Genomic DNA, 25,107 nt, shown 5'->3' with positions numbered 1-25,107 from the left:
TACTCCTTTTATTTCATTTGTAATTGCTCAGGACTTTTCTGCCTGTAAATGTTACAGTAACCCCTCACACCAGCCAATATTCATATATTACACTTCAACTCCATTTAAATGTAAATTTCTGGCAAGTTAAGTGCTCTGTCTAAGAACGTTAAGGGCTCTTTTCCTTACGAATCAAGGTCTAATTAGAGGAGACGATGTACAGTTTTCCTCTACCCAATTACATGAAAATGGAAGAAATTATTTTCATTAACAATTTCCCAAACACATGTTGCTAGCTCATCACCATCTCCCCAAAGTCATAAAAAAGTCATTTTCCGAAAGAGTAAAATAAACTAACAATTAGAAGAACAAAAATAAAATAGATTAGCTAATGTGTTAGATGTGTGTTGGCTCAGTTCTAACGTGTCTGGACCTTTTTGTTTGGAAATTATACTGTATTTGTACAAGTCCAAATGAAGAATTAACAGAATGCACTGCTCCCATTTTTTTTTTTTTTTTTAATTTTAAATGTGATTCAAGCCAATTGCAGAAATATGGTACCTTTTTGACACCATTTGCAAATTACTGCCTAAACAGCCTTGTAGGTCTCCATGAGAGGGTAACTGCTCATTATTAACGTCATGGAGATATTCTTTCCAGTTCAAATGTTAGAAGTGTGAAGGCCCGTGGTTCAATCTTGGCTGTTAATGCATAACGTGGGCTGCTACACATGCCATAAACCAAAGCATGATGCAAATTACTATGACAGAAGTTGTTTAAATTGTGCTTACGGGTACATCCACGTATTTGGAAGCAGCCTTCACCTGTAAAAGGAACAAGAAGAGAGTTTACACCACCAATACATTTTCAGGTCTTTGCTTTTTCATTACGCACCTGTAAGGCCTCCTGCAGCCAAGACTTGGGACGACACAATGCTGAGTGGGAGAAAATGGGTGATAAAAAACTATGTTTCTCATCTAAAAGAATAGGCAAGGGTGGTATTTTTGTTGTTGTTTTTTTTGGAGAGGTAACTTTACTGCTGCTAAAGCTCTAATAGCAACAGATGATAGTGTGGGAGTTGTGCTTCTCCCTCTTCTACTTCAGCGAGCGGGGGAAGACGGGGTTCGTAAGTAGACATCGTTATTTTCTTCGGAGGCCTCATTCTCCGCCCGGTGCCACGTGTCTCCAAAGGCAGCGCGTGTCTCTCCTGTTGGGAACCACATCCCGGCGCCCATGGGAGCTCCCTTGGCAGCAGGGGCACAATGGCATGGTGAATCTGGCATGCACCCAGGTGGCCATAACAAAACACCCAAAGGACACTGATTTTGCCCCCTTGACCATAGTTCTTGCCCATGGTGTGCCTTCCCCCAGCTTTGGAGGCTACAGCCTGGGATGTTATTTACCTCCTTTTTGCTGGCCTTGATGCTGGCAACAGAGAAGCACCCCAAAGCTTTGGTGGTCCCCAGATTCCGAGCAGCTATATTAGTTTCCTTCGATTTTCCCACTTTTTAAAAGATATTATTGAGGGAGGGTATCAAAGGGTGGATACTGTGGTGTTCTCACAGGGGCTGCAAGACCCCAAATTGACTTTGTCTCCAGTTTGCCATACAGCAGGGTGCACATCCCCTGGCATAGGAGGTGGGGTAGCCCCAATGTCAGGGCCAACTTTTCCAACTGAGCAGTGCCCAGCTGGCCAGAGAGACCTTTTTGCCCACTGTAGCATAAGGCATCGTGTCTAGAAAGAGTACGGCTGGGATTTTCCACAACACTTCTGCTTTTAATTAGGGTAAGCGTTGCCGGCCATCTTTGTTTGGGTGTAAAAGCTCACCTGCTTTTAAATATTTCTAAAGCTACCATTAAAACAGCCTAAATATAACACGCACACAGTTGCATCTTGGGATGAATAAATTATGTGTCCCGAATGAGAGAATGAATGTATGTGTGAGACAGAATGTGAGAGTGGGTGGAAGCACTCATATGGTGTGTGTGGGGGGTGCATAATTAAGCACAATGAGGCGATACAAAAGACCAGACTGGTGGTAATTGCCGAGGTGAACGCTGCAAGTATTGGCAGCACCCGGGCTGCTGAGCCTGGGGCAAGAGCAGAGAGAAGGGCAGGAGGAGGATGCTGAGAGCCTGACGCTGCGATGTGGTACGGGGTCTGGCTGTCGAAGGGATGGAGGGGGCACATCCCAGCATATGAGTTTATGAAGGAGGGAGCAAAATCAGTGCCAAACCATTGCTCCCAGTGAAGAGTGAATATCCCTGTCTATCCAGTTATTCCTGTTCCCAGCCAGCTGGACACCATGCCGTTTCACTGCATTTATCCTCACAACTTTAACGGGAGGTAGTGAAACTCTATCCGTTGCTCCTGCCCAACGGGAGCAGAGGAGCCCCAGCCTCCATGAGTGAAGGCAACTGGAGCCTGGCCAATGGCTGCAGCTCCAGAGGAGCAGGCAGGCAGTCACAGCACACACATGCTGGCATGGAGCAGCCATAGGCTGCCCAAGATACCTCCAAACCAGCTCTTCTTTCTGAGCAGCAAAGCTAAACCACCAGGAGGAAAGCTTGGGAAACAATGCAGCTTGACAGCCTGCAGAATTCAAGCCGGGGTCTGTGCTCAGGGCTGCACTGTGCCACGCACCTCTATCTTCAGATATCACACAGGGCAGGAAAATAATGCAGTGGCACCCCAGGAGACCTGCAATCTGAGCATGGATTTAGCACTCTTAGGTCCAGCTCAGCGCCACCATCTCAAACCACCTTCTTCTCCAAAGCCAAGAGGCGACAAGAATAACTCAGTTAGCTTCCTGAGATCTGCCCCCTCCACCCACAAAAAAAAAATAGAGCTGCTTCTCCTGCCCACTCCTCTTTAATCAGAATAATTACTTGTTTTTCTTTAAACTCAGATTTGGCTACATTTAGTGAAATTTCCAAACTGCCGGATGTTGTGTGATTTTTGCTAGGCTGCCGTTTTTCACAAAGTATGTGACTTTGCCATGAAACGTCTCAGTTTACCATACAAATTTTGCACAGAACAAAAATAAGATCTTTTACTTCTGTCTCCCTTGGGTAATATGCAGTCTTTAGTTTTAATTACTGTAGGTGTAATTCTCCGCCTACAGAGGCCATCCAGATTCAAGGGAGTTTTAGCATCTGGTATTCCTGTGACTCAGTGGATTCGCACATGCGGATGCCCAGCCAGGGCCTGGGCTGCTGCTGCTGCTGAGATGCACTTAAATGTAGCAACAAATTGGGGGGGGAGGGGGGGGGAAGTCTGGCCAAATTTAGAAGAGTGTTTTCCTCTCAAAGTGCTCTGCAAGGAGAAGTGGCTAGTGAGAATTTATTAGGACAACAGATGCATTAATTTTATCTTGAATTTCGAGGCAAGAATTGGAAATGAGGATATCCTACTAGGTGATAAAACTGTCTGTCACAAGACCCCCGATTACATGTCACTTGCAGAGCGCCTGGAAAACACGCGATGAAAGAAGTCAGTGGAAGGGGGTGGGAGACTAATGCTTTCTAGAGCTCAGCGGCTTGGACCATCACACTTTGTTGTATTTGTTCCGACAGGGAAAACGTGGGAGGTGGTGCAAGCATGCTGTAACAAGAGAGAGTTTCTCTATTTATCACTGCAAAGACTAAACACAGCAAATCACATTACTACTGCAGGAAAGGAAGACTATCTAAGCCCAGTGCCAAAGGCTGGTCCTCAGCCTCCTCTTGCAGCTGGTGCTGCCCAGCGGCTCTCAGCAAACAAGCTGGGCAAAGCGAGAAATGTCCCTTGCCTGGAAAGGAGCAATCCTGCTCCTCTGCAGCATGCCTAGCCTCCTTGTTGGGAGCGAGGGCTTAGCACCTTTCTGGGGACATGCATACACCACTCACAGTAACTATTTGGATGCTGAAGCACATCCCTTCCCAGGGAACTGAAGCTACAGGGATAGGTTCAAAGGCTGTGGGGCTGTTGGAGCAGAACAGACCATTTTGCTGCTTCTGGGGCAGTTAATTGTCAGTGTCTGAACAGCAGCAGAACCCCATGCACCTACATGCTACCTTCTCATGTTTGGGCACCCCAGAGCCCAAGAGCAGCCAGGGGCTTTGCTCAGCAATCGAAGGGAGCAGCACTCAGCAGCGTAAACAGTAGGATGTGGTGGGAGCAGCACAGCATCAACCGAGGAACAGCTTGGATTCACGGAGAAGGAAGGGCTGCACATTACACTGTCTACTCGGGCTGATGCTGGTACTTCCGATGCCTGGAAAGCTGCCGCCTCCACATCCTCTGCTGCTGCTGGCACGCGAGCATCTCCTAACTCTCCACAGCACTGGAATGAGGGAAGGTTCCACCCCAAGGCATCCCCTGAATGCCCCCAAGCAGGGATGAGCACAGCCCTGGGGCTGTAACCACACGAGAGTTATCCTGGGAGGAGAGCTGCACTGTGAGGCAGTGAGTGGGACACCATTCCTTCCCCTTCTTCTCCAAAGTGCCTCCAGCACACCTGGAAAGTCAGGATGCTTAGTTTGAACCCTGTGGTGGATTAGATAAGCTGCATGCACGTAGCTGCCCATGAGCAGAATTTCTTGCCTCTGTCGGTAAGCCTTCCTACATTCCTCCCCATTTCCAAATGGATCCTACAAAACTGCCTCAAACTCAGCAAAAAGGGCCCAAGAGTAGCAAACAACAGACAATTGCAAGCAGCTAACACAACTGAATGAGACTTTGAAAGCCTTCTGCCACGCTTGCAAAGAAACACTCTTGAACTTCCTGGCATGCATTTTCAGAAGACCTTTGGAAATCAGCTGCTATGTGTTTGTCCTAAGAAGCTGTCACAACACTTTTCTGGAATACAGCTCAGGTTGCTTAACCTTTGCTGGATACTGAGGCCAGTTTTGCACAGATATTGTTCTTGTCCTGAAACTTTCTAGGAAATAAGTAGTGTGACAAGCTGAGGGGTTATTCTGCGATGTTATGGAGGAGTGTGGCATGAGAGGCATCTTGTGCTGCATAACCTCATGGCATTTCTCCTACCTTATTCTCTTTTAGAAACACAAAGGCACTCCCTAGATCTCCCTTATTTTGTTTTTCATTACTTAAGATAGTCACTGTCATGGCCAGAAGACTGAGAGGAACATACTCATCATGCAAAATGGCAATGAAGCAACTTCTTTACTTAGGGAAATCACATGTACAGTGCAATGATTTCTTTTCATCTTCATACACATCCTCAACAGCATAAATCCCACCAGCCCAAATGATGACTAGAGATGGCTTTACTCTGTGCTACAATATAATGGCCTATGCATCTTGGGTGTTTATGTACAGTACACCTGCCTACAGGTTGTTTGTCTGTTCATGTGGGGATTACAGTGTTCAAACACTGCAGAATGGCAGAATTATAATGTAGCTGATCTAGTCCTGAGAGAGCAGGAGAATACAACTCAGGGGGAATAAAAAGAAGAAAGGAAACTATAGTCTGTACTTACAGTAAATGACAGGAAAGAAGAAAACAAAGTTCCTTCATCGTATCTAGATAGTTTGGCCAAGACTCCTTCCAAAATGGTGACAAACTACGAAGACAAAAAATACTGCAATTATTTTTAATCATCGAACAAGGGTGTAAAAATCAGCATCAGCTCCAAAGACACCAGTGGAGCTCTGAGCATTGCCAAAGGAATGGACAACCTGTCCCCAGACACCATGGGCTGGGGCTGGGGGAGAAAGGAGCATTGTCTTTTGGGTGCTACACAGTCCACCTCTCGCTGGGTGAGCATTGCCCCTCGGTGTCATGGGTGATGCTGGGGACAGGAGGTGGGAAGCCAGCACAGCCTCTCCAGATGGGGAAGCTGGTGGTTCTTGCTCCCAGTACACAGTGTCAAGCACGCAGCTAGCTGGGTATTCTTGCAAAAGAATTGAACTGGCATATGTTGGTGGATTATGTTTAAAGGTCTCCACTGTATAATAGGGATGACTTGTTCTTAGAAAGTTTGAAAGTAGAGGAAAACACACCCCACCATCTTCCTCCCTATGTACCAATTCCTCTCTGTGCTAGCACAGCACACCAGACCTACACAACAACCTAAGGGAAATGCTGGCAGCTGAGCTAGAGGAGCCGACTCCGATGAAAAACAATTTCCAAACAATTAAACCTGACATTTTGGAATGTATTTCCCACTACTGTCACCTTTAAATTAATTTCTTAGAAGAACATATGGTGATCTTGCACAAGATGAGTTATTTGGTCCGCACAACCTTATGCGTAGGAGCGGTGACCACCTCTCTGTGCCACCCCATCATCTCTGCAGCAGCATTAAGCAGTGCCACCCCCTGACTGCAGCTACCCCCCAGTACCATGGGGCAATGCTGACCATGGGGTGTTATGCCCCCATTAACTTAACACCCATCCCTTAAAACCACTTCTGGCCCAGTATGGCAAATCCTGCTAGCAGCATATTACATCTCACGCAGCTCCTAATCATCAAAGAGTCACCATGAAAGGACTGGGAGATGTATGATCCTGCCTGTGAGAAACAAGAAGCCAATTCAACATCTTAATGTGTCACATTTTAATGGAAACACACATATTAAAAATGCAATGTTAACAGCGAATCACTTCACCTGAAGCTGAAGGTTACCTTTGCCACTAGGAGTGTTATCATTTCTTTGACGGTTTCCTCAATTAGTTCATCTATTTTTGAATGGTACTGGTGCTAAAGAAAAATAAAAGGAGAGGGGGAGGAAATATTAGCATTGATCACAAGCAAGAGCTCTACAGTTGTCAGACTCTTCCCTTGGTAAACCACAATATGCAGTATCAAACTGAAGAATTATGTGGCTTGTTACCCTGGGCTCCACTATGGTGGCCAGTGATTACTTACATTTGCTGAAGAGACCTTGAATGCAGGAGAATCTAACATCAGATTGTGAAGCATGGGCAAACCCTGCCCTCTTCTGTGTGCCCGCAGCTCTGGGAGCCACACGCAGATGTTGAAGGGGAGGCTTTGCCATTCCTGTGAGCACCAGCACCCAGTGCTCCTAGAGATCCTGAAATCCTTTTGCTTCAGTTCTGCTGGCATTACCCTGTTCATTTGGCACATGGATCACACCCGGCAATGAGATATGCCTGCTGCTGGAGGGGAATGGGCAGCCCTTGCCTAGGGTACCACAAACCACACAGCCCTTGGAGGGAGAGTGGGGAGGACATGAAGACAGGCTGAGAGAGCTGGGCTTGTTCAGCCTCGAGAAGAGAAGATCCAGGGAGACCTTAGAGCAGCTCCCAGTGCCTAAAGAGGCCAACAAGAAACCTGGAGAGAGGCTTTGGACACAGGCAGGTAGTGATAGGACAAGGGCGAATGGCTTTAAACTGGAAGAACATAGATTCACATTAGACATTAGGAAGAAATTCCTCACTAGGAGGGTGGGGAGGTGCTGGCACAGGGTGCCCAGAGAAGCTGTGGCTGCTCCACCCCTGGCAGTGTTCAAGGCCAGGTTGGACACAGGGGCTTGGAGCAACCTGCTCTAGTGGAAGGTGTCCCTGCCCGTGGCAGGGGGTTGGAACTAGATGAGCTTTAAGCTCCCTTCCAACACAAACCAGGGGATCTTGCAGAGGGTTAAACCCCCAGGAATGGTGTTATACCCTTCTCATCTACTGTAGTAGAGCAGTTGAACCTGTGCTACACACTGGGCACATAGCTCAGTTAAAGCACTCATTTAAACACTTTGCTCAGTGACTATAAGATAGATTTAAACAACACCCAATGAACCAAGATAAGCCTTTTTGTCCCATGCAAAAGCCATTAGGCAGCTCACCCCCGAGCCCTGGGTGTCAGCAGATCGCATTGCACCAGCTCAGGACTGGCTGACCCACACCAGTGCCTGCAGCATCAGTGTTTCTGCGCCTTCAACCCAATTTCTGCACATGCCAAACCTTGCTTAGCTTCGGAGCTCTGATGCAATCAGCTGCAATATGGCTAGAATAGGTACTAAAATACAGTCTCCTACTAATTTAGAAAAGACCTGTTTCCAATACAAGATTTAATTAGTGAAAACATACAGTATATTCTTATTTTCAATGGACTGAGAAAATACTGATTATGACTGCTTTCCAACACAAAACATTTGATTTTTCAGTCAAACATTTCAAGCACTGGTGCTAGTCACTATATTCATTACCACTTGGCATTAATATTGTTTTAAAATGTTAACATCAAATCACATTGAAAGAGACAAATCTGCTTTAAATACTAATCAGACTTTGGGAAGGAAGACTGTGAGGGCTTTACAAATGCTAGATGTTGGTGTCAGTGTCTGATTGTAGTCTCTGAACTGCTTTATACTTTGGGGATTTTTCCTATGATATTAACATTAATAAAGGAATTTGGACAAAAGAAAATAAAAGTAGGACACACTTACCCACTCTTTAGCAAACTTTTCAGGTGATTTGGAACAGAAATAAAGAGAAAAGGGCAAAAGATAGAAAAAAGAACATATGAAGATAAACTATAAATAAACCAAAATCTTTTAAATAAAGAGATGTATGAGAATAACAGCATCATGCACAGAAACAATAAGCAATGGAAAACAAAACATGATCAAAACCTCCTTTCATTGAAGCACCAGAGATTGCTACCTGTAGTATTTGCAGGCAGTAAAACCTGCGGGACTCGACTGTACCTGACTGCTGACAGTCTCTTGTGGCTTTATTTTGCTCCAGAGAGGAAGGCTGTCGACAGGCAGGGTTCAGCATCGCGGCAACTGCACATCCCTCACCAGGATGGACGTGCCTGAGGGGTGAGCCCTGCTGCAGGGGTTACATGGTGAGGCACATCCCAGGCAAAATCCTGGCTGGGCACACTCAGAGTGTCACCTATGAGGGAGGACAGGCTGGCACTGCCATGCCACAGGCTGTGATCCACTGGGCCCACCCCGAGGTAAAAACATACATGAGCAAGCAAGCGATATTTGCATTTGCAGTTCCCATTTCCATGCTCTGCTTTGCAGGTCAAGATATGTACGAGTCCCTTATGGGATCATAGTTATGATTAATCTGCTAATTAACAGATTAACTAACACAGAGTTATCTCTTATCAGCTCCTGCTATTGACCTGGCCATTCCTAGCACAGCTGGAGGTGTAGCTGTGGGGTGACAGGGACCTGTAACAGCTGGGTATGCGTAGGAGCTGCTGACGTCCTTGGCATACACAGCCAGAACCTCCTATGGGAGCTGAAGAAGGGGTTGTGCATATGTTGGGGGTGTCTTCCCCATGACATTTTCCTTCTGCAACTAGATTTGCTGTGTGTGCGTGAGGATTTAGCTAACTGCTTTCATCGGGTAAGTCATGACTTTTAACTCAAAAATGGCCAGCTACATGCAAAACAATACACTGTGATATGCACCCACCAAAGCATTCTCAATTTAAAGCTTGTTTAAAAAGCAATTAAGAGCCCTGGTGGAATAAAACCGCAGCTCTGAGAGCAGGAGAGGACCCTGTGCATGCACCAAGGTGGTGTTGCAGGGCTCTGATCTCTCATTCCCATTGCAGCCACAATCCCTGGGGTCCACGCAGACCTGGCGGGGGGGCCAGGACCATGCAGAATAGGGCCCGTGAGGCTGTGGGTCCTGCTTCGGGCAGCTACAGCAATGTGCATTCTGTGCTGCCCGTGCTGCAGCTCCAGCTCCACCTCGGGAAGATGAGACTGAGCCAGGATGGGGTTGGAGAAGGCGGCAGTTTGGAAAACGACTGTCTGGTGCTGCTTTCACAGGCGCCTGGCTCGTAAACCAGCATTTCTAACAGCTCCTTCTACATTTCTTATGGAAACGCTCAAGGTTAAAGATCACATATCTGGTTTGCTTTACCCAGCACAGCCCCCGCTTTCGATCGAGTTCATCGCAGCTTTCTATTAGCTCAATTATTACAATCCGTAATCAGCGCACTACAATGATTCAAGTTGACTTTATGTGATGAGTATCTTGCCTTGTCATGTAACAGATTGTGTGTACGTTGTATTTCTCTAAGGACCATCTGACCTTAGATATTAAATAGAAACATACTAGACCAACTGAGAAACATTTAATACATACATTTATCCCCTTAGATGTATTAAAAATTCAGAGGAAAAATAAATATTTAAGATGGTAAAGTATGTTTACCAAATGTTTTAACAGCTGCCTTTAGAGACAAGGAAATGGAAATGAAATGATGGGTGTTTGTTTCACAGGGTAATGCTCGCAAAATGCATTCAAGTATCTGTTAAAGTGAGTGCAACTGAAGGTAGTCTGAAAGGGAAGGACTTTGGGATGAGAGGGAAACCGCAGGAGAGAGGTCAAATAATGTGTTGAGAGAGTCTCTGCCCATGTACAGCTTGGACTGTCAGGAAAATCAGGGGTTTGTTTCTAACAAAACTGTCTTCCCCAGTGAGCCTGGGCAGACTCCCCTGCCTGAACACCACGGTGGGCAGTGAGCCCTTTCTGCTGTTTTTGAACTGTCTGCAAAGGGACCACATATCTGAGAGCCATGTGCCAGCAGTGGCACTGATGGAGGGTCCCATCAGCGGGTTGTGTCTGTCCCTTCCTCCCTGTTCATCCCTCCTCAGTGGCTGCCATGCACCAGGGATGGGGGACAGAGGGACCCAATGACACACAGACACAGCTCTCCAATTACAGAGAAACACGCAAGCTTCAAACCTGGTTTTTCATCCCTCTCCTATCTGACTGTCTCATCAGAACTGGAAGAGGCAAGGTGGCATTTTGTTTTCCTCTCCCAACAACAGATCTATATCTTAACTCTTCACCCCCCCAACATGACCATTTCAGCGCACAGGCTTAGACAGCTTCAAGAAGAGGAGACGGAGATAGCCAAAATATGGAGTGGCACAAAAGCGAATGGAGGGGTAGGTAGTAACACTCATTAAAAGAAAGAAAAGAAAAAGGGAGGGTGCATAGAATATTGCAGCCCTAAACAGTAACTTATGCACTGATAATTTACACCTGCTTTACAGGTCTATTAGTTCAGCTATCTGTTAAAAACCTCGTGCCACGGCAACTGCCGCTTGCCCCAGGAGTTAGGCTGTCTCTGAGCTGCCATACCAAACACCTTCTTGAAGCGGCACAGGCAGATTTACAGAGCTAATCCCTGCAGCAGCTGAGAACAGCAGAGAAACAACCTCACTGCTGCCTGCTCCCCTCTCACTTGCAGTTTGACTCAGGCCAAACGTGTATTGTGGCTGATATGCTCAAAATTTAGAGGAAACAGGCAAGCACAGAGCATCACAAGTTAGAAGATGCAGCGAGTGCCTAGTCACACTATATCCAGACACAGCTGATGTTTTGTGCCATCTGAATACTTAACCTGACACTTTTATGAACGCAATGAGCTTGCTCTGTCATGATTACAAAGTCTGCTTGATCTCCAAAAGTTCCCAGGGACTGTGCTAGTACAATGCACACGGGTTTGATGCTGGTTTGCAGTGGGGAGCATCGCAACCATGGCCCTTCCTGGCTAATGGGGCACAGCCAGGGTAGATGCTGCAGCAGCTGCAGGCTGAAGAATTTGGGGAGATAAATGGGTCTGAATATGGAACAGAAAATGGTAGAGAAGTTCATGTCCAGGCTTGGACAACAAAAGCCCATTCAAGATCTGCCTCAGCTGATTTGGAGGGCAAGGGAGGAACCTGATGATGGGCAGTATGAAACCTCTCCTGCAAGGTGACTGTCACAAATAAAATGCCGTAACTGAAACATGTACAAGAAAAATAAAAAGAACAGCTGAATGTGATCCAAACACCACCGACATCAGGGCAAGGATCCCTGCTGCACCCAGTGGCCTTTGGAACAAGTCCTCTCAGAGCAACAAGGAGAGGTAAACAACAAAAAACCCTAAAACCCAACAACTCGCAATGATTCACTGCAAAATCTGACCAAAGGAAGTTTAGTGAAAGGGCTTATCTAGGAAATGCTGACAAGCAGCAGGATGGGAAATACAAATAGTATTTGTCAATTTACTCTAGACTGGTATATGAGTATTTAATTTGGCTTGAAGCCACTGCAGCAAAATTACCATTACGATGCATTTAATCTGGCCCAATTTACCACGTCTTTCTAATTCATAGATCAATTCACAGAAACTTCAACCTGCAACTATGGCTTCAGAAGAAAAAAATTATCAGCAATTAATTCAAACAGGTTTGTTGTTTGGAAACTTGAGTCATTAAGAACCTGGAAATCTAGGATCATTGAGTGTACTGATTATAGCCAATACTTCAGGAAGTCAGAGGAGTTGGAATTTCAGTCTACTTTTGGAAGTTATCTATTTTGGTGTTGTGTCAGGTTTGTTTTTTTCATTACAAGCATCACAGCAACAACTTGGCACTCCTGTTTTCCTTATGTTTGTCTACAGAAAATAGTCATATACAGAAAGTGCTGGCTTCAAGGTGTGGTTAATGACTCAATCTATGTGGTCATCATACACCAAATAAGAGATACCTTACGGATACCACAGTACTTGCAAAAAGTTATTCCTAAGTGACAGGGATTCTGAATGCTTATATTCATTAGATTTATTTGAGAGCAACCCCCTGCATATTCATCTGCACACTCTATATGGAAGGCTACATCCACATCTGATATAACGGCTCTGAAACCAGCACAACAGGAGATAGGAAATTTCATGGCATTGCCTTTAAAAGCTGTGAAAGGAGGAACCTGTATTTTTACCTCTTGGCCCATTTCCATACTGCAAAGCTTTGTTGACTGAGCTTTGGCATCCACCATGACATTAAACATGGTGCATATTGATTGAGGGACTCGGAAATCTGTTGATCGGCTGGTTTTCTGCAGCTTTACTTCAAATGCAATCCTGGTTCTGTTAAGGAAAGTAGAAAAAGACATTTCAGTTGCTTTTAAACATTACTGAAGCTAATAAGAATAACGTTGAAACAATACTGAGAAAAGTTTGAGAAAACCAGAAAGCTGATGCTACTGGGAGTTACACTGCAATTATTACAAACACGCTTTAACTTAAAATGGATTTTTCAGTTTAAAAAGAACCCACTCTCCAGAATACACCCTACTTATAAAGTGGTGCAACGGTTTCAGGGTAACTATGACTTTCTCGTGCTTGATAAACAGTGTGATGATGTTACAAACAGCAGTGTCAATGTACACCTATAATTTGGCTGCATTGGCTGATTTATAACCACAGATAAACAGCAAGCCTGACGCATTAAAGGAAGCTGCGATTGCTCCATGATATCAACTACAAGTAACAGAAACTCATTCATCACTTGACTGAAAATCATAGCATTTTTAGGTCTACATGATTGTATTTGCTGGCTTGAAAGTTCCTAATTGTCTCATAAGTTCATGGAAGTGATTCCTTGATCATACTCAGCATACGGCTGCAAATGTGATGGGCGCAGTCGTGCAGGTATGAACACAGGCATCGCACCAGCCCGTGCCTCACTGCTCTCCTGAGGTTCCACTGAGCTCAAATTTGACATCTCTGGCAGTTACAACCCATGTTACCCCAAGAGCTTTGTCAGACCAAAGACTACAGACCTTGATCCATGTCATATTTTAAAATACCAAGGCATTTGTGACTCTAACATGGGGAATACTCTGCAGTACGGTGGGCATTGCCTTGCCTCTCTTCGGAGCCCCTCTGCAGCTTCCAGAGGTACTTCACTAACGTAACCTAGCTAACACAGAAACAATTATCACATCAGACAGAATCTGCCAACAAATTAACATAGGAGCTTCAGTTTAGAAATAACAAATAATATCAGCTGCAGCTCAGGAATAACTCTGATCTTGAACGATCCCCCAAGGGTTATGCAAATGAAAACTCATTTACAAATGTAAAACTCCCATTCTTGGGATCAGCTCTGAGCTGGTACGTAGGTCCTCCTGCCTGGATTTATTAGCAAAACAGACCTTCCTTGCAAGGGCTCCTTTCCTGACAGCACCAAAATACAACCAAGCGCGGAAGGCAGCGTGGCTCCTCCATGGTATTCAACAGTTCAGAGACAGACGCGCAGAAAAATGTTGTGTCAAACTGAAATTGCTAAAGAAACCTTAGCCAGGCCCTGTTTGCAGGTGATATAAATAGGGAAGGCAGCATATTGGTTTACATCAGCAGTGGCATTTGAACTGATTTAATTACCAGTGCCAGATTTAGCCTGGACTCGGGGACTAGAATCTTGATAATTACTGAAAGGACCCAAAGTGACTGGGATTTTCCATCTCCTCGCAGAGATGAGCATGTTCCTACTTACTTATGCTCAGAACCATTATATATAGCCATACCACTACAAGCTGGGCCAGGTTTTTACAGAGGGGCAACATATTTGTAGAAAGGTTGAAGCAGTTGGGAAAAAAACCAACCAGATTTCAGGCACACAAGCCCTTCTTCAGATGTACCTGGAACTTGCTTGTTTTTCCCAGTTATCTCAGCTGAGCTAGCCTGGTCCATTTCTATAGATCATCACAGCTAGAAGGTGACTTGGTTCCCGTTTAAAAAGGAAAGATAAAGTAAGTGTTTTTGCTCGTGGTGCTGGCGGCAGAGCTCCAGCACTAGGTTTGCTCCTAAATGATGGTCTGACAACCAAAGGACAACTGAAGCACAGCTTTCATGCCAGCCAAGGGACTAAAGATGAGTTGCTGCAATAAAGGGGGATTTGCTCAATGCCAAAGATATCACGACCATCTTATTGCACTTAAAATGCACTGGGGTTTATTCTAGAAGGGGGTAAAAACAAGCCTTGAGATGTCTGGCTTCAGCAGGCAAGTCTCCTACCTACATCTCGGGGACCAAACGTGCCTTCTCCTACAGTGACATTGCACATCCAGACTGTGAGGAACATGTGAACAATAAATGTCATGCTCACACTTGCAGAATGGCCAGGCAATTGTGGTACAGAACAGCCACATCACACATTGCAGCTAATATTAGCATGTACCAGCTGTATTTGGCACCCATTTTAACTTTGGTTCGTCTTTTTGTCTATTAATTTCTGCACAATGGAAGGAAAAGTTAATTTCTTCCTCCTGCCTCGTCACCACTGATGCCAAATGAACATGAATTACTGTGGAAAGGTTGGAAATTTAACCTCTTTTGCTTTCAAAATGACAGTTGCCTGTATGTTTGAAAGCTTTTTTTCAGTGGCAACTGAAAATAAGTAACTATCTATAAAGCTTGAAAGAATAGGTGATTTATTGCCTTAGTGTGAATATGTACTCTCCAGAGTCTCAACGGAAAAGTGCTTGTGCTTAGGAGAGTCCACAAGTCAGAGCAGCAGGGTGGCTTCCCACCATGTCTGTGCTGGGCAGAGGTGAACTGGGGTCACTAATAAATGGTAGTTGAAGTGAAGCTTCATTGACAATAAGACAGAAAATGCCCCATCTTAGTCTCAAGGCCAGGTTGGATGCGGCTTGGAGCAACCTCCTCTAGTGGAAGGTGGTCCCTGCCCGTGGCAGGGAGGTTGGAACTGGATGAGCTTTAAGGTCTGCCTTCCAACCCAAACCACTCCGTGATTCTATGATTGTATGACTGCATCCTGTGAGCATCTACAAGAAATATGACTGTTTTGCTCATGGTCACGTACCTTTTCACGCAGGACTCGATCATGTCAACTCGCCATAAGCTTCAAGCGTTGCTCTATAGTGTTTTCCAAACTCCTCCTCAGGCCAGTGCAAATCCCGAATGAAGGTCTGTAGGGCATCAAGTTTCCAGAACAGATCTTCCGAGGTGCCTGATCCATTGCTGGCAGGGCAAAATGAGAACAAAAGTCATAAGTGGCATCAGGCTTTTTGTAACCTGATGTGGAGACCATTCCTGCAACAAGTTTAGAGCAGACAGTAGTTTCATACACAGGACAACGCTGGCAATCTCCACCATCAGGATTTTGAGTTTTACCATACAGTTGCCTAATCTACCTTGCTGTCATCACCCACAAAACTTTCCAGACCAGATGAAGTAAGACAAACATTATGGGTTACACATATTAACAGGAATAATGTGTGTATGGTAAAAATCAGCCTTTAGTTAATAACCACATTAACGTATGTGATTATTAAGATTAAGGCCAGAAACTGGTAGAAAATCCTTGGTCGGTAATAACTGTCATACTAGACTGTATGCAGTTATTAAGATTCAGGGGTTTTCATGCAATTCTCCCCCTCTGGAATTACATCTTGAGTTGCCTTTGTCCCCTCCCATTGAGAGCCCCATTTCCAGGTAAGGGACAGTGCTAACAAGTGGTGAGCGAGGGACACGCTTTATCTCTTGAACAGCTGAAAAGAAATCAGGGTAAGTCAATTGAGCTAAGGGCACTACACGTCTCATAGCCAGGAGTTTTGGCAGGGGTTGACTGCTGCAACCTTTTCACAGATCTGCCCTCCTTGCAAAGGCATTCATAAGACAACAAATTCTATTATTTTTTTTTCAAATTTATTTTGCAACATCTTTGGGTCTGTTACAAAACTCTGAATTTCTCCCCCAAGCATATATTCTGGTACCCACACCCTTGCCCAGATGAAGTCTTTGGTCCTGCAGTGTGTAGCTACAGCCGGCTCTTTTCACAGTATAATTATATCTCAAACCTCCACTTACAGAATAAGAATACAGAACTGGATTGCGCTCTGTTTGTACAGAGACATTTATGCACCATAACCCTTTCTCTCCCTCTTTCCTTCTCCCTCACTTGTTTTTTTTGTTTCCAGAACAATTACCAAAGGAGCTTCAAGAGTTTCAACCCCCTCCTCGCATCCACTAATGCTAACACGGTAGTTTTATAAGATATTTAACACACCATGCATTACCACTTTGTGCTGACATCATCTATAGAAACAGATGAGGGAGGGTGTTTTCCTATTGTGACAGATGCCAGCTGCATTGAGTTAATGCTAGAGGAGACTGGAGCTAATGCATACAAGGCTACTCCGAGGTGAGAACCATAGTCCCAACATGCTAGAGGGGTCCTGAGGGGTCCTGTGCTAACAGAGTTAACGAGATAAAGGATGAATTGCCTCCATTTGTAGGAGAAAACGTAGCTGACACTAAGCAACAGGTAACATGTCCTTGATGGAGGGGAAGGGTGAGTAGAAGGAAACCAGGGAGATGAAAAGATAAAGAATCAGGCATTTCCTTTAACCAGGGGACTAGTTTGTGCAAGTCTCAAGTGTTCATCTACAGCCAGTTTTGAGTTGCATCTGGTTCAAACCTGTGCATGGGTATAAATAAGCTTTAACAGTCTAACCCCAGTTTTGGAACTGCATGAATTTATGTTTTAAATAATTAAATACATACAAATACAATAATTGGTATTTACAACAACATTATGACATCCATTTGGTTTCAAAAATTTAAAAGTATTATTCTTGGTCTTTTTCTCACTTTTGATTAGGGCTCCATGAAAGTAAACAATACAGTATATTCATTTCCAAGAAGCACTGTTAATATTTGGCTTGTGAGCACCGCAATTACTCTAATCACGCAGGCAGCTTGCAATATACCATTGATGCTCAAGCCTTTTCAGAGGGATTATCCAATTTTCTGTCATGACATGATTCTTATCTTTTCAAGGGCAATACCACGAAGCATGCACAGAGAAAGATTAAAACTTTCAAGTACTCTTTACAGACAACTGCCTAAGCTAGCCTTTAATATAGCTATCTTAGCATGAATATGAGTTGTATAGCTTTGAAACATGAACGACCGTGCTGTTATTTAAACGGTTTTTAAAATCTCTTAAGTCAAACATCAGTGTTTGCTTTGCTTTGGTTTGTTACCACAGCTCTGCAATACAGCCTGTGTGAGGCTAATGGCAGAGGCATTTTGGTGGACTCCAGTTGTAGATGTAATCGAGGGTGTTTCAGTAACAGTGAAGGGGGTAGTTTTGGGGGGTTTCTTCAGTTTTATCTTTGAAGTGAGAAGGTAGGGAAAAAGCAACACATTTGTGTAGTATTGGCTGAGACCACCCCATGCCAACCCTAAATAACCCTCTAGGAATTGCCAGGAGATATTGTTCCTCTGCTTGGACATCTTGGGAGATGAGCTACTTCAAATGATGAGATGTGGTTTGAGCCCACTGTGTATCACCCTCCACACTGCTTTGGTAGCTGGGACTTTAAAGAGAAATATGTTATAAGAGGAGCACTTGACTAATATGTGCTCAGGATTAGAGGCATGTCCCCTCTGAGATCCATCCGTGCACCCTAGGACACATGGACAGGGAGCTGGGAGCAAAGAGCACAAAGCTCCTATAGATCAGCTGGCTTTGACACTGGTGCTTGATTTTCCAGGCCACAATCTAAAGACCACATTAAAAATATCTTTCTTTAGTTGGTCACGGCATTATTCAGGCTGTAATGATGGTTATGGAGTTGTAATTGCTCTCGGGGGCCTCTCCCAACATGAATGCAGGGTGTTCCTCTTTGTTAAAAGGTTTCATCAAAATCAAGACAAAAATTATTATCTGGGAAATTGCATTAAATAACGTTCACTTTTAGATCTACATCTGGTCCACAGAAATTGGTTTACTGGCATTGAAATTGGTTCATCTTCTCTTTTGGACGAAACTCTTTGCTGAGACACATAATGTAATTGTAAGTAAGCTCATTCATTGTATGTTCCGTGGTTTGTACGTTGCTCAGACCATGTCCCATTGTTGACAGCTCTTTTGTAAAGCAAGATACTTGCTCAGACTCTTGGTGGGACTAAGACAGAATTTCAAGCTTTATACAACCCCCCCCCCCAAAATACACATGCCAGAAATTCACGAGTGTCTCATTCAGAAAATGTCTAATTAACTGTATCACTCTTTAAAGTTTTATGTAATGCACAGAAACAAACAATACATATCCATGCCAAGATTACTTTAAATTTAAATGAGATCTAATTTGAACTGAATACACACTCAGAATCATAAATAGCAGCCATCCATGACGGTGCAGAAAAGCTAGGCATTTGTGGGATGCCTAGCGGGATGTTAACTGGTAGATTTGGTACTTTAGGGAGATTCACATTTGGTAGATTCACATTGGGCAGATTACTTGTTAAACTCCTGTGGAAGAAACAGACAGAAAGAAAAAAATACCATAACAGTGACAATGCAGATGTAGCAGAAGCACGTGACACTCATAAACAAATCTGCAAAGTTCACAGCATGACGACAGTTAAAAAACTAAAGCAAAACATTTCAGAAAGAAGCATGAGTATGGAAGCTCAAGTGTACTGGGTGTGCAATAAAAAGTTACTGAAAAAGAAAAATCAGAATGAAAAGAAGAAGAATCACAAAGGAGCAAATTAAGAGAGTACTCTAACACCCACAGAAAATAACTCCACTTTCAAGTCCTGATATCACTTCAAAGTGCAGAGAGCAGCCTTTCCTTGGAAAAAACTCTCTCATAAGGGACTGAGTCTCAGTTAGGTTGGATGAAAGAGCTAAACTAAGAGATCTACTAGGGAATTTGGATTCAAAATAATAACTAGATAGTTTGAAATTCCAGACCTGCAGAAGTCCAGAAGAGTTTTTCTCGCCATCAAATTCAACGGAGTTGGGATTTCACTCCAAAACCTGTTTATCTTCTGCTGTACAAGTAATGAAGATGGACTCATCTGGAGCAATCTTCAATGGATACTCATGCCCTGATCCTCCCTTGCATTCCTGGGTGGGGAGAAAATGGGTCCTGCAGGTTGCCCAGCTCTACGTATGTGCACTGTGAATGAAGTGCACTGAAATTCAGGACTGTCATGTGAATGTTTCTTGGCCGGAATCACCATGGGGTGATTAAGACATTCAAAGGTTAATTCATGAAGCATGTGCACTTGGGCATCATGACTTCAATAAATCTTTTCAGACTGTTATGCAAATAGAAATCTTTTAAAAATGCATTTATTTCATGCAACATCCTCTCCTGAGACAATGTGCGGTGTAACAACAACGCAAGCCCAAAGTTTGCAAAACACTCTGGTGTATTTTAGTGTGCTAGGTCTCTAGATGTTATAATTGGTCTAATTCTGTTTTAATGAGTATCTCGTCACAGTTATATTTTACAGGCAAACTAAAGATGTCATGGGATTTGGGAATCTGTAAGAGATGGAACTCAACTACCCAACTCTCATGTTTCCTGGCTCACAGAAAAGAAGCCAGTTTCAGAGGCATACTTGTTCCTGCTCTAATTCGGTAACACTGTATGGCACAGTGGTACCCAATCCATAGATGGTTTTACAGTCCCATTTGAGGAACAAACCCAGATGCTTTGACACCATTTTCACCGGCTGATTATTTGGGCTCAGTGAAAATGGAATCAGGACTTCAGGATTTCAGCTTCAGCGCTGCTGAACCTACTAAAGTTTTTCTGTTGATGTGGATGGGCACAGCTTCAGTGGCCAAACTTCCCTGCTCAGTGACCACACCAGGATGTGTCTCCTTAGGAGATCTCTCCCAGTTCCCTGGATTACATTAGTTACTGTACAGGCAGCATTATCTGGACTCTTGAAGAACTATCAAATTACACACTACGTCTTTTAAGGCATATTAAAATCTTAGCAACTTTCTTGAGTCACATTTTTAACTCCATTTCTTACTGAAAATTCTATGTATCAAACCCCAAAGTAATGGAATTGAGCTGGCTATACTGAATAAATGTTTCCTAATGCAACAGGCGGTTTGAACCACATCTCTGCAGGGGCTCAGCTTGTCATTGGTGGCAAGTATTAAGGAATAGACTTTATTCTCATTCTCCCATTGTGCATAAAATCCCTTGTTGAAGAAGAAATCCACAATCCAAAGTCTTTTTCTAGTGGGAAAAAAAAAGTCTGTTCTTGTTTTCTTTTGTTTCTATGACTCTTAATAAATTTGGCTTCATGTTATCTGCTTGTTCTCTTTGTTAGGCAGTAAGCAGATGTGAGAATTTACTAACGTAACAAAGCTGTCTATTGTTTCCATTCATACTGTATCCGCTATTAAGATGATATGATTATTGAATGAGACACGGACTCCATAGTGATTGAGAGAGTGTTAAATCTTCAGAAATGGCAGTGCATGTGGTTAAGATACTGATATGGAATAAATAAAGAAATAGCAAGAGGTGGACAACATATAAATGTATAAGGAAAAGCAACTTAAATAACTTAGCCAGATGGTAAATACATAAATCAGAGGACCTTTGGTTTTAATATTAAAATTCAAGAAGTGACAGTGTTATATTAATAAAAACACTGTATTAATAAAATATGACTTCTAGAGTAAACAGTATACTATATTCACACGGAAACATATTTCTTTTATACAACACATTATTTTGCTGATGCAAGGATATGTTGCAAGAATAAGTTAGTACTCTTAAAACAAAACAAAACAGCAAAATAATGGAGTATATTATGTTAACATACAGTAACTAATTTTAAAAATATTCTCCTGAATTGACATGCACAGTTTTGCAGGTTCAACCGCTCTAATTATCTGACTAACAGTTGCAGTGAGACCTGTAAAAAATGATTAATATTATCAACAAATGTTCCAGCCTACAGTTGCTCAGACCATAAAACTACAGGTCCAAGATGAGAAACTGTTTCTAGAAGCCAGCCATGCCTATTTAATATAGATGGCTAAATATAACCTCAGCCATCAGGCAGGGAATGTGGGCATTTGCATCAACAAGATGAGGGCTGTCTGATTTAAGACGACTCAGCTTCAGAACTGGATCCTGATACGTTTGATACAAGATGCACACTCTGGAGCTGTACTGCTTGTTTTCTTGGCTTCTTCTGATTCAGCCTCATTTTTGTCTGTTAGCTGTGTAAATGGTGTTCACCTGTACTGTCTGCTGGGAAATTCTCAGCACGAACAGACTGGCAACATACCCCTGGACAACATCCCAACGCTCGCACTGTACTGGAGCACCGATCATAGAAAACAGATCCAATTGCACAGGGGCTGCTCCTGTAGAGCTGCCCTAGTACCAAAAGGAAGGCAGAAAAATAATAGTATTTTCACTGAGTTGTCTCCTGGTTTCAGAATAGAGCTAAATGAGACCCTTGTCCATACTGAAATGCTCAGTTCCTACAGGATGCCTGAAATGATTTAGTGATGAGAGACGCAAGCGCCTGTCTCTCCCATCACTATAAACACTTACAACCTTGCTGCCTAGGCAGAGCAAATGCTCAAGAGCAAATCTTTTCACAAAAGCCTTGATGTGAAGCAAAGAGCTTGATAGTGAAGTAGGCAGTCAAATCTGTGCTCTTCCTGTGACTGACACCCAGAATAGTAACAAAAATACTCATTTTCACTACAACGGTGCTTCTGTTAAGGGGAAACATTTTTCACTAGCATTTTGTAGTAGTACAACCTTATAAAGTGATTAGTACAACCATACTGTTCAAGTTCTGACATTTATATTAATGATACATTTATATATAGTTTGCAAAGGGTTAGTGAGCAATTAATAGATGCTAAAGCCAGGACTACAGTGCGGTAGAGACAGCCATAGGTCAGTGAGTAACGTCCTAGTCAAGCGAGTGAAACTGGTTGCCATTGCACCGGCTTTAGCATTTGCTCAGAAAGATCTTTCAACACAGACACACACACAGAGACACACACACACACGTACGTGTCTGCTGGCTGCAAGATAAATCAGCGTTCTCCGAGAAGCTAGCATGAAAAAAACCCCATTGCAAACCCTACTTTTCCAAGACCTCTCAACTCACCAGAGAACAGACCTATTCTGTATCCTCCGTATTTGGATGACTGTGCGAAGGACAAGTGTGCCACATTTCTCTGCGTGGATTCATACAAGCACACCAGCTGCTCTAGCTATAGGGCACGGACCCCCTGCAAATTCAGCAGCTCTGCAGAGGCAGATTACATAGCCCTCATGAGCACATTACATCGATGATTCTTCCCCCCATGTTTTCAATACTTAACAGTATCTCTCTCTCTGTTCGTGTTTTCTATACCTAACTCCTCGTAGCATAAGGTGCAGAGTATTCAGCAATGAAAATAGAAGAAATACATGCTCGCAAACTGCCATCTGGTCAGGTTATGAAGGGCTACATATTTCAGCCTTGATTGCAAGCATGAGCACAGAGAAACCCTTTCAAAAGACTCTATGTTGTGGAGTAATTTCTTGGTTAACAGGAGATAATGAGATTTCCTTCTCATAATCCACTGTAAAGATGCAAAGCAGGACAATGGTAAGCTCAGAGGAATGAATAGCCACAATGATCTACCTTTTCTAGGCAACATGAAGGTCTTTCTTCCAAGCAGAGGAAAGCCATGGGAAAACATGCTGCAGTGTTTTCCAATTCCCAAAAAGCTCTGCTGGAGACGTGGCAATGGAAGGCCATGACTTGGATGGGAATTGGCTGGTCAAAACCATTTGAGAATCAATGGTCAGAAATTCAACTGTGTGGCAGTATCGATATGTTGGGGGTGCAGGCAGTAGATGCAAAAGTACATCAAACAAAGTTAGTCTCTGATCTGAGTTCTTCTGCAAGTTCACTGTCGATCAGACAAAGAGGAGCAGGTGGTCTGCCCAGGAGGCAAAAGATGAAGATGCCTTAACATTTAGTTCTGAACAGCCCATCAAAAGTGTCACAAGATCCTAGGAACGACACCCCTCTTCGCCCTCACACTCCTGTATGTGCCACCCTCTGCGCATTCACTGGTGCCTTCCTTCACTGGCTCACATTGCCTTAAGACAGCATTTGCAGCTCACACTTGTGTGTGCGAGACACAAGAACAAAGTACCAGGTAGTGGAAAAAAAAAACCCTGAGTGCATCTTTTCACCAGAGGAACACAAGCTTCGTGTGAAAAGCACCCACTTTCCTGCTGGAAGAAATCTTTTAAAAACCCAAGTCTGTAAGACAGATAGTCCATTCAGGGCTTTGCTTGAAAATGCGATGCTCAAAGCACTTTGTGACTGGAACTCCAGAAGGGAATAACAATTACAAAAGAAAAGATCTTTGTTAACTATCAAAGATAACTTGAAAATTAAATGCCATTATGGCTTGCCCAGGGATAAAGCATTTTGACAGGCAAGTACCACAGCCAAGAGCCTATAGACGTCTACAGTTAAGCCACTGAAGTCATTAAAAGCCAAAATGATGTCAGCTTCTGACAAAAGAAAAAAGCAGAAGGAATTGCTTATTGACTGCTTGACTGAGGTGGACACGCACCCCGAGTTAACTGCCTCTGTTTCATAAGAGACAAGTTAATACAAACATATTCATTACTGAAGCAGAGCTCTGAAACTAAAGTTAATGCTAACTTCGAAGTGCAATTCAGCTTGAAGGAGTGGCTGTAAAAATGGCATTCTCCTACTCGAAAGATCTATTTCTTGTATGTTTTCTGGGTCACATCTGCTTATTTGAAACAAGATTTTTTAGGATTTTTAATCCTGTTAGCCTGCAGGCCAAAGACAGCAAATGGAAAGTGAGAGAGGCTCCTGAATGCCAGCCACTTAACCCCACTCAAAACAGAGGGGATGATCAGGTGTCAAGAAAAAGCCTGAGATTTGGCAGGCAGAATCCTTACGGATGCTGAGGATGCACAAGAAAGAAAAGAAAAAACCTGGGTACTCAGACTCCAGGTTGCATATGGGAGGCTGGCTGCCGAACAAAATCTCTTTTCCTTGTAAACGGAACATATTTGGTGTGAAAAGCCCTAAAAGACCACACGTTCTTTTACAGCAACCTCTGAGAGTACAGTGCCACTTAACTTTGCCTAGAGAATCCCAAAAAAAGCAAGGAAAACAGTCTCTCCAGAGGTCGCCTGGTCCCAATCCCTTGTCTGAGGCACCACCAGACTCGTGCTGTTTGCAAAAGGTCGATCTTTCTCTTTTAATACCTTCATTAGAAGGAAAAGTCAGTCCTTTTCCTTCATGGGATTTGACTTGGCTTTTAAGAGCAAGCATGACAGGGTTCAGCAATGCTTCAAAACCTGTGAAATAACAACAGTAATCCAAAGCACACGCCACATTCTTCTTATTCACCAGCTCTTGAGTTCAATTTGGGTTTCTCGCAGGCTGCTAGTTTCTTGCTGGTAAATTCCTAGTTCTCTAGATTTAATGACTGATTCTGCTTGGATCATCTCGCCCATGTTACACTATGGTTTCTGCATGCCTAATCCA

At 43.6% G+C, this 25,107-nt stretch overlaps 1 protein-coding gene across 1 annotated transcript in view; it reads right to left on the bottom strand.

Annotated features, from left to right (window-relative positions):
• The window catches only part of CADPS (calcium dependent secretion activator), a 212,168-nt gene that overhangs the window by 24,081 nt on the left and 162,980 nt on the right, over window positions 1–25,107 (bottom strand). The window contains 8 exon segments of the mRNA XM_030502201.1: window positions 771–803; window positions 5,464–5,547; window positions 6,613–6,687; window positions 12,690–12,837; window positions 15,578–15,603; window positions 15,605–15,634; window positions 15,636–15,735; window positions 18,890–19,036. Of these exon segments, the coding sequence (XP_030358061.1) occupies window positions 771–803; window positions 5,464–5,547; window positions 6,613–6,687; window positions 12,690–12,837; window positions 15,578–15,603; window positions 15,605–15,634; window positions 15,636–15,735; window positions 18,890–19,036 (643 nt within the window).

Source organism: Strigops habroptila, chromosome 11 (assembly GCF_004027225.2).
Source record: "Strigops habroptila isolate Jane chromosome 11, bStrHab1.2.pri, whole genome shotgun sequence".
NCBI lineage: Eukaryota > Metazoa > Chordata > Aves > Psittaciformes > Psittacidae > Strigops > Strigops habroptila.
Note: the sequence above shows the minus strand (reverse complement) of the source record. Positions and strands in the feature narration are given on the sequence as shown.